This window comes from Cantharellus anzutake (genome assembly GCF_015039405.1).
Source record: "Cantharellus anzutake strain C23 chromosome Unknown EI90scaffold_225, whole genome shotgun sequence".
Classification (NCBI taxonomy): Eukaryota; Fungi; Basidiomycota; class Agaricomycetes; order Cantharellales; family Hydnaceae; genus Cantharellus; species Cantharellus anzutake.
Genome location: NW_024067175.1, coordinates 61331 through 70854, shown reverse-complemented (window position 1 = coordinate 70854; position 9524 = coordinate 61331). Strand labels below are relative to the sequence as shown.

The 9524-nt window shown below is 51.9% G+C and overlaps 1 protein-coding gene across 1 annotated transcript; it reads left to right on the top strand.

Moving 5' to 3' along the window:
- Nucleotides 1–5445: 5445 nt before the first annotated feature.
- On the top strand, nt 5446–6387 carry EI90DRAFT_3023676 (uncharacterized protein; the record flags this gene model as incomplete). The annotated part of the gene is given in 3 exon segments (XM_039057879.1): nt 5446–5496; nt 5516–6318; nt 6342–6387. The coding sequence occupies 3 exon segments, from the start codon at nt 5446–5448 to the stop codon at nt 6385–6387; spliced, it is 900 nt and encodes a 299-aa protein (XP_038907777.1).
- Nucleotides 6388–9524: the final 3137 nt, after the last annotated feature.

Genomic DNA, 9524 nt, shown 5'->3' with positions numbered 1-9524 from the left:
CGCCGACACAACCCCACCTAGAACCTATAAGCGCTTCCGCTGAACCTCTGGATCCCGATCCGTCAGTAAGCATTCCGTCTGTAGACACACCGCGACCATCCGCTAGCCATGCGCCGCCTATCGAGCTTGTCAGCGCCGAGGTTTTCACCAAGGCCTGTCGACTTGAAGGCTCGGTAGCGTTTGCCGTGAGCACTTCTGTTCTATTCAGTGAGCTGCGTGCTGCAGCTACTAATCCACCTATCCCTTCCGAGCCTATCGACCTCTCAGCCGTACCAACGGCGTACCACGAGTTTGCGGACGTCTTCAGCAAGAAGAAAGCCAACACGCTTGCGCCGCACCGTGAGTTCGACCTAAAGATCGAGCTAGAGGAAGGTACGCAACCACCACTGGGTACTTTGTACTCTCTCTCTCCTTCTGAACTTGAGGCCCTACGCACCTTCCTCGATGAGCACATGGCGTCGGGATTCATCCGCCCGTCATCCTCCGCCCACGCCGCCCCCGTGCTCTTCGTCCGCAAGAAGGATGGTTCCCTCCGTCTTTGCGTCGACTTTAGAGGCCTCAACAAGATCACGAAGAAAGACCGCTATCCACTTCCACGAATTTCTGACCTCCTAGACGCCCCAAGCCGTGCCCAAGTCTACACGAAGCTCGATCTCCGGCACGCCTACCACCTGGTACGCATCGCCGCTGGGGACGAGTGGAAGACCTCATTCCGCACGCGCTACGGCTCCTACGAGTGGCTTGTAATGCCCTTTGGTCTGTCAAACGCCCCTGCGGCGTTTCAGCGGTTCGTGAATTCCGTCTTCGCTGATCTTCTCGATGTGTGTGTGGTAGTCTACCTTGACGACATTCTTATCTACTCCGCTGACATGGCCTCACATGAGGAACATGTTCGCGAGGTCCTGCGTAGGCTCCGCATTCACGGCCTGTTTGCCAATCCACAGAAGTGTGAGTTCCATACTGACACGACGGAGTACCTCGGGTACATCCTCTCGCCAAATGGATTGTCCATGTCCTCAGAGAAGATTAAAGCCATCCAGGACTGGCCCGAGCCGCGTAAAGTAAAGGATATCCAATCCTTCCTGGGATTCGCTAACTTCTATCGCCGCTTCATTCACGAGTATTCCGACATTGTGATTCCTCTCACCTGCCTCACTCGTAAGGGAGTACCCTGGGTATTCTCTGACGACTGTCGCTCCGCCTTCCAACGCCTCAAGGACGCTTTCACCTCCGCTCCTGTCTTGACGCATTGGGTCCCCGACGCCCCGCTAATCATTGAAACTGACGCTTCGGACTATGCGATATCAGGTATTATTTCTATTCGTTGTACTGATGAAGAGATACGTCCTGTCGCTTTCCGCTCGCGGACGTTGACGGCGCCGGAACTCAACTACGACACACACGACAAGGAGCTCCTAGCCATTTATGAAGCCTTTCGTTCCTGGCGTCACTATCTTGAAGGTTCCGCCAACCCCATCGACGTCGTCACGGATCACAAAAATCTGGAATACTTCTCCACCACGAAACTCCTCACTCGCCGGCAGGCCCGCTGGTCTGAGTTCCTTTCCCAATTCAACATGATTGTCCGTTTTCGTCCTGGTAGACTCGGTGCCAAGCCTGATGCGTTGACTAGACGCTGGGACGTCTATCCCAAAGAGGGGGATAGGGACTACGCCCGCGTCAACCCGCAAAACTTCCGCCCGGTCTTCACCCAGGAGCAGCTCGCGTCGTCCCTTCGAGCCACTTGCCTTGCCACCCCTGTTCTCCGCGCAGGCACACTGGTCGACGTCGAGGCCATCCATCAGGACATCATCGCCGCCCTTCCCGCCGACCCCGCCGTCGCCCAACACCTCACTTCCCCGATTCCCGCAGATTCACGCTGGTCACTAGACGATAATGGTTTGCTTAGGTTAGACAACCGTATCTATGTGCCAGACGCTAACAATCTCCGCCTGCGGATTCTGAGGTATAAGCACGATCACCCCCTGTCCGGACACTTTGGGCAAAGCCGCACCCTCGACCTAATCCGTCGAGAGTACACTTGGCCAGGTATTCGCTCGTTTGTCAAAGATTACGTCTCCTCCTGTACCGCCTGCGCCCGTGCCAAGGCTCCGCGCCACAAGCCCTACGGTCTGCTAAAGCAACTCCCCATCCCCGAACGCCCGTGGAACTCTATCTCCATGGACTTCATCGAACAACTTCCATCTTCCGCCGGTTTCACCGCCATACTAGTAGTCGTGGATCGTCTCTCTAAACAATGCATCTTTATCCCGACCCACGATACTATCACGGCACCCGAACTAGCTAAGTTGTTCCTCCTTCACGTCTTCTCTAAACATGGGGTTCCGGCGCACGTCACTTCCGATAGAGGGTCCGAGTTCGTCTCTCACTTCTTTCGTTCTTTGGGTAAGGCCCTTGACATGCGACTCCATTTCACCTCTGGCTATCACCCCGAAGGCGATGGTCAGACGGAACGCATGAATCAGACATTGGAGCAGTACTTACGCGTTTATTGTAACTATCAACAGGACAACTGGTCGGAGTTGCTCCCTCTCGCCGAGTTCGCCTACAATAACGCGCCGAGTGCTACTACCGGCGTCTCGCCGTTCTTCGCCAACAAGGGTTATCACCCAACCATCTCTGTCCATCCCGAACGAGACCTCTCCTCCGCCCGTGCCCAGGAATACTCCGTGGATCTTGATTCCCTGCATCAGTTTCTTCGTGAGGAAATGCGTCAGGCTCAAGAACGTTACCAAGGCCCCGCCGATGCTCGCCGAATGGCCGCCCCGCTATTTGAAGTCGGTAGTTCAGTTTATGTCAAAGCTAAGTACTTCCGCTCTACTCGACCTTCGAAAAAGCTTTCGGAAAAGAACCTTGGGCCCTTCGAGATCATCGCGCAACCTGGTACACACTCCCGCACACTCCGACTTCCTGATACCCTGAAATCTGTCCACCCCGTCTTCCATGTCTCTCAGCTCGAATCGTCTATCCCAAACACCATTCCCAACCGCGTACAAACTCCGCCGCCGCCAATCGAGGTCGATGGAGAACCCGAGTATGAGATCTCTGAGATTTTAGACTCCAAGGTCGACCGGCGCCGCCGCAACTGCAAGCTACTCTATCTGGTACGTTGGCTAGGTTATGAAGGGACAGACGACGAGACTTCCTGGTTACTGGCTACTGAGCTGGGACATGCCTCAGAGTTGGTTACTGATTTCCACTCACGCTACCCAGGCAAGCCGGGCCCTGATCACGCTTAGTTCGAAATGGACGAGGAATTAATTAACAAAAAATGGGAAGAAGGATCTAGTTTACGACGAGGGCGAATCAACGGTGGAAGCCTCCACGTCCATGGCCTCGTCTCCAGCGCCGTTATCGCCGCCGTCATCACCCACTGCTCCCTCCGACTCTTCCTCTGTCCTCTGCTCGTCCTCCTCACTCGAACTCTCTCCACTGTCCGCCTCACTCTCGACCACACCCCTCCTCTTCACGTTACCACGCGGCTCCTCACCAACCCGTCCCGCGATCCTTTCCAGGATGTCACCAATCCGCTCACCAGCTCGCTCGATCGCGACCCTGACGGCCCTGACATCCTTCCTCAGCCCCCAAGCTCTTGTATGAGGTCTGACGACCCAGCCCGGCGGCGCTTAGGCGTCGTTTCTGCGCCATGCTCGACCAGGTCACACCTCTGCCTCACCCGGGAGCATTCCTGGCAGGCTTTGCCAGGACCACGCACGCAGCGGACCTTACGTCTGATACACCGCGAGCAAGAGGTCCGCTCTCGACTGGGCAACTCGACCTCCACAACTTGGCGCTGACGAAAGTAACCATCAGTGTAGTTCAATTAGAGATGAGTTCAAGAAAATGGGCCTACTTACCTTGTTAGGCGCCGAGCCCTCGCCTGATTCCTCTGCGCGTCTCTTCTCTCGTCGAGCTTGCGCCAACTCCTTCTGGGCTCTGGCCCGTTGCTCCCTTTTCTCCTTCTCAACCTTCCTCCTTTCTCGTTCTTCCGCCTCACGCGCCTTACGCTCCTCCTCCTCCCTCACCCGTCGATCCTCTTCCTCCTTCTGGGCCTGCAATCGACGCAGGCGTCGTTCACGAGCTTTGGCCATCGCCAGCTCCTCAGAATCCGACATGCGCTCTTCTAGCGCCGCGTCCACCCAGAGAGACAGGTCGAGAATGTTGTTAGCGCGCGCCAAAGACATTGTAGGAAGTATCGAGAGGCGAGAGCGAGAGTGATGAACAAAAATTTTGATTCTAGCCAGCGGAAACGAAATCCCCGGAAATTGCCGGAAAACTCTCACGCCGTGGAACTTAGGCCTTCAGGGGTTCAGGCCTAAGAGGGGGATACTGTCACGGCCCCGCAAAGTCCCCGCCCCTCTACCACTTTCTGCACCCCCATTCTTACGCCGTTACTCGCGCCCGTTAATCTCGCCATTGCCCATCACTTAGCGGCGCCGATAGTGGTTCCCGTTCTACGGCCCCGTAGCAGCGCCTCCTTCGTTTTCCCGCCACCACTTGGGTTCCTCAATCATTCGGCCGGTATCGTTTTATTCTATTCACTCGCTTAACTAACTAGCGGTTGTTATGGTCGCCGTTGATCCGCTCCTTATGGACATTCCTTATTGACAATTGATTATTCCTTTATCGATATTTGATTTATACGTATATTGACATTCTGATCCGCGCGCCTAGATTGTCGGCTTATCCTTTCTGCCTCCCAACTTCGCCGTTCTCTGTTCCATTCATCTCTTCTGTTCCATTACCCTGGTCCTCATCGCTCTTTAGTTCTATCGTACTTATCATCTCGTTCCCGTCCCGCGCCGGACCGACCGGCCCCTTCTCTGTTCTCCTTTCCTATTTATACTTGTAGTTTACTGTCGATGTACCTCAGTTCGAATATCGACTAGAATTCCCCCAAGTACTTTCATCTTAAGTTCGCCCCTCAGCTTCATCCCGCTTAAGTCAACGTCGCCGCAAGGTCCTTCCCGCTAACGTGAAATACGGGACAGCCTAGAACGCGTGGCGCAACGCTCTGGCAAAGTCGTTGAAGCCGAAGTCCCAACCCCCTCGACGCCTTGCAACGGAGTAGCTCATTAGCTAAGTGACCACTTACGCCGCCGTACTCCGCCCCGCTTCCCGCGATCCCCTCGAACACAGTTTCTGACAAACACCGACTGAAGTGCTTGTCGCACTTTGGAATTTGATGCAAATGTATCGGAGACATAATTTGATCATCTTGGAACCGTCAAGGCATACATTACATGTAGGTAAGGACCACATCAGCTCTGAATTGATGCCAAAACTTCGAGAAATGCTTGTCACATCGAAATGGTTTTCGGATACTGCCGAGCCCCTTCATCTCCACAATCGATCTCCCCCCACGTCTTCACTGTCGACAGATCTCACTCACACGACTAAGCAACCCATGGGCACAAGTCTGTAATGCCCATAAGTAAGGTAGCTGGCTATTTTGTGCTGAAGAATCTGATATATGTAAGTTTCAAAACTTTAGCGGTGTCACTGCAGCAGATGTGGGATCGAGGGCAAGGTGCTCCACGTCAAGACGTGGAATGACCATCTGAATGCTGAAAGGCGAAAGATTAGCCATCAACGCTACTCGGATGTCTTAACAGTGTCTGCATCTGGCTCACTGATGACGGCTGACTCGCCGATGACAACTGGCCCACCGATGTCAGCTTCTGGCTCAAATACTGATGATACCGAAATGATGTTCAACGAGTTCGGAAGTGGCTTATTTCCCCAGCAACCTGAATCTAACAATTCAGAGCCAGATGTATTTCTGGTGCCGCCCTTACCCGGATTTGTGAATGACCACAACGATAACTTATCTCTGGAATTCGAGGCCATACAGCCTGGCAATGATGACTCGGCCGAAGATGACGATGGGTTCCAAACACCCAGCGACAAGGAGTCTACTTCCAGTGGCGTTGACATCGATTCTGGATCTGCACCTCTAGACGAGGCCACCCTTCAGGCTGGGTCTTCTACCGTCCCTTCTCCCATACCTTTGATCCACTCTATCTCTTGGTCGGGTGGTGTGGATGAGAATTCCCCAGACCCTTTCTCATCCCATGCTGACACACGGCCCCGGACATCCTATTCCACAACTCATTATTTAGCACCCATTCGAATTCTCTACCTTTTGGCCATCTGGCTCCATTCCTACCACCATGTCCCATTCCGAATCATAGGGGCCATTTTGTCCATAGTTCAACTTATCCTCAGCGCTGCAAACTTTCATCTGGATCCATCTACAGTCTCCGCCACGACCTTAACGACTGTCCACTCGCACATGTCTGTTGAACCTTCCTTTCAAGTTCTCCCAATATGTCCTGCATGCCAGGAAGTCTACCCCGAGCTTGAAACTACACCGGCACTTTGTACCAAATGCGAGCATAACAACAGGACTATCCCCCTGTTCGAAAACGATGAAAATACACACACGAAAGAGAGGAGCGCAAAGGGACGTGAGCCAAAAATCTGCTTTGCCTTCAAATCCGTCAGCGAACAGCTTCGTGAGTTATTGCAGGAACCTGGGATGGAGGATCTCCTTGATCGGTGGCGTACATTACCTGACCGGCATCCGGAGCTGGGTATATATCAAGATATCTTCGATGGCCGTGTTGCCCACTCAATTCTGGGCCATGATGGGTCCCCTTTCTTTCGCAATGAACCTGAAGATCATGAGATGGGTCCTAATGGAGAGCTCCGTATTGGTCTCACACTTGGTACTGACTGGCAAGTATTCCCCTTTCATCACGGTTGAGTTGGACCAAAACAAACATCTTAGGTTCTCGTATCGTCGATCTCAGCAGTCTGCATCGCATTCATCAGGGCCAATTTCGCTATGTGTAGCGAATCTCCCCCCTCATGTCAAGTAAGTCTCAATTTCAATCGCTTCGGATGTATCTCTAAGGGTCCAACAGGTATAAAACATCCAATCTTTTCCTTGTGGGTATCATCCCCGGCCCCAAGGAACCAAGCCCCGATCAGGTCCAACGGTACATGAGACCACTAATCAACGATCTTCTCCACCTGTGGGAGAAAGGAATTATGGTTGAGACCCGCAAGTGTCCTCAAGGCAGGTGTGTCCGTGCTGTGCTGCTGTGTGTTGTTTGTGACGCACCTGCGGCACATAAGCTTGGAGGGTTTGGCTCCCATAGCCACACTATGTTCTGCACTCGCTGCTGGGTGACGCTGTCTCAAAAGAATGAGTTAGAGGCTCTTCGTGTTGGAGGTATGTGATGTCGTCTGTCCCATCTCTATACCTGAAATGTTGTCTTAGGTTTCCGGCATCGTTCTAATGAAGAGCATCGCAGAATGGGAGAGATATACCGAGATCTCCCAACGAGAACTTTGAAGGAGAAACATGCCACACAACACTCTAACCGGTGGTCAGAGTTGTCACGTCTCCCATATTTCGACTTGTGCAGGATGATAGTAGTCGATCCGATGCATAACCTTATTCTTGGTACAATGCAAGAAAGCCATGGTGCAACCTTCACACTGACGGTATATAATCTAGGTCTTAGTAAAAACCATTTCTATCATATGTGGATCACTCAAAATATCATCCGGCCTAAACATGAGCTCATCCAACTTCACGCCCTGCTTTCAAAAGTATGATCCATCCTTTTCAGTGTGTCACAGATTCGGGTTAGGTACTGATGTATCTCAGTTCACGGTTCCAGGACACATGGCTACACTTCCAACTGCTGTTGGGGAGCCAGCAGGAGGCTCGCTGACTGCTGATCAGTGGTTGCTCATGGCGACGGTTTTTGGACCAGTTACAGTGTGTTTCTAGTATATCCCTTGGCGATCTCTCTCCGCTAATCTTTCAACTAGGTCCCTTTGATATGGGACACACATCTATCACAGGATGCAGATTGTGCACGAGAAGCCCGTGTGCATTCAATTAATAATCGTCTTGCCAAGAAGGCTCAGGAGAAGAAGGATGCCAAGGAGAGACGCGAGCAAGCTAAATTACTGAAGGAAATGGCACAAGAGTCATTGGTATGTCATGAACTTGAATTTTTGAACGGAGTACTAGTATAAACTCCAACATTAGTCTGCCGATACTCAACCCCACCAAGGGCCTTCATCACACGAGGTTGCCTCACGTACAACTGCAACCTCTACAAAGTCGGGAAAATCGCGTGGACGCACAAATAAGAAATCCTCTACTGTTGCTACAGGCGATTTGCCCTCAAATCTACATCCTGATGAGCCAGCGAACTTTTCCAATCTCACAATGGCTCTCAAGTGTTGGTTGTCTCGCAGAATTACGGAGGCGCAGATAATTGAAGGCGAAAGATATATGCTGGGTTACCTCAAAGGCGTTCTGGAGGTAAGTAATTACCCGTGAAATTGGAATACTGGATCCCACTTTATACAATAGATTTTCGGTCCTGATATGATTAAACCCAATCATCACTATGCCGTTCACACAGCCGAGTTCATCCGCGACTTTGGTCCTGTATACGGTTTCTGGACGTTCCTCTTCGAGCGTCTCAATAAAGTCCTCAAAAGTTACAAGTCCAATAACCATGGATGTGGACAATTGGAGGTCTCCTTCTTTCGTGAGTTTCACCGTGCAAACCAGGTGTCACAGATAGTATGTCCTGATATATACATATCCTTGCTGGTCACAACCAAGCTGATGAAATCCCTTCAGCTCAACGAGGCATCCCGGTCATCCAATGCGGTTGAGAGTTCAGCTGCGATGTTATTGATGAATGCGAGCCGCGATGATCGAGGCACTGTGCAAGCGTTAGCAAGGGAGCTTGAAGATAAGAGGATAGATGGTAAGGTTCGCTAGACTGCCAGCCCTGTCACATTTGACCCACTCCAGACATCAGAGGAAGTACCGCTACAAATGGTCTTGTTGGGCCCTGCTCCAAAGAGAAAGGTTGAACTAACCATTTCCGAATCTCTCTCGATAATCAATCATCTCAAACGTCGAAATTCCACTCTGAAGCTGCATCAGTACACTGCACCGAGCCCCGAACCGAATAGTATTCCACTGCCAACCCATTGCTGGAATCACCATTATGTTGTAGTTCATTCGAGAAGATACCTTGCGTCACAGTCAGCAAAGAATCCTCGAAGCTCGCTGGTTGAGGTGGAACTTGCAGGCCAGCGTTATTGCGGGGAGCTCACTCAAGTTTTATCATTTGACGAGGACTTAGGTCTCAGCGGTAAAAGAGTATCCTTTGGGTACGTCAAATGGTTCGCTCCATATCAGCCCCAGAACCCAACGGTTTGGACACCATTGTATGTTGGGACTTTGTTTGTGTTTCACCTCACTCAAAACCCGTTTAACAGCGAAAAGAATGCTCATATCAAACAATGGCATGCCGGAATGTGGTGGAATGGTGGAGCATTGACCATCATCGCCTTAGACTGCATAATCAGCCATCTCGCGCGACTGGAGGTAGAGGTGGGTGGCGTCAAACTCTGGGTGACCATCACCATCGATCCCGTAAGTTCGATATCTAAAC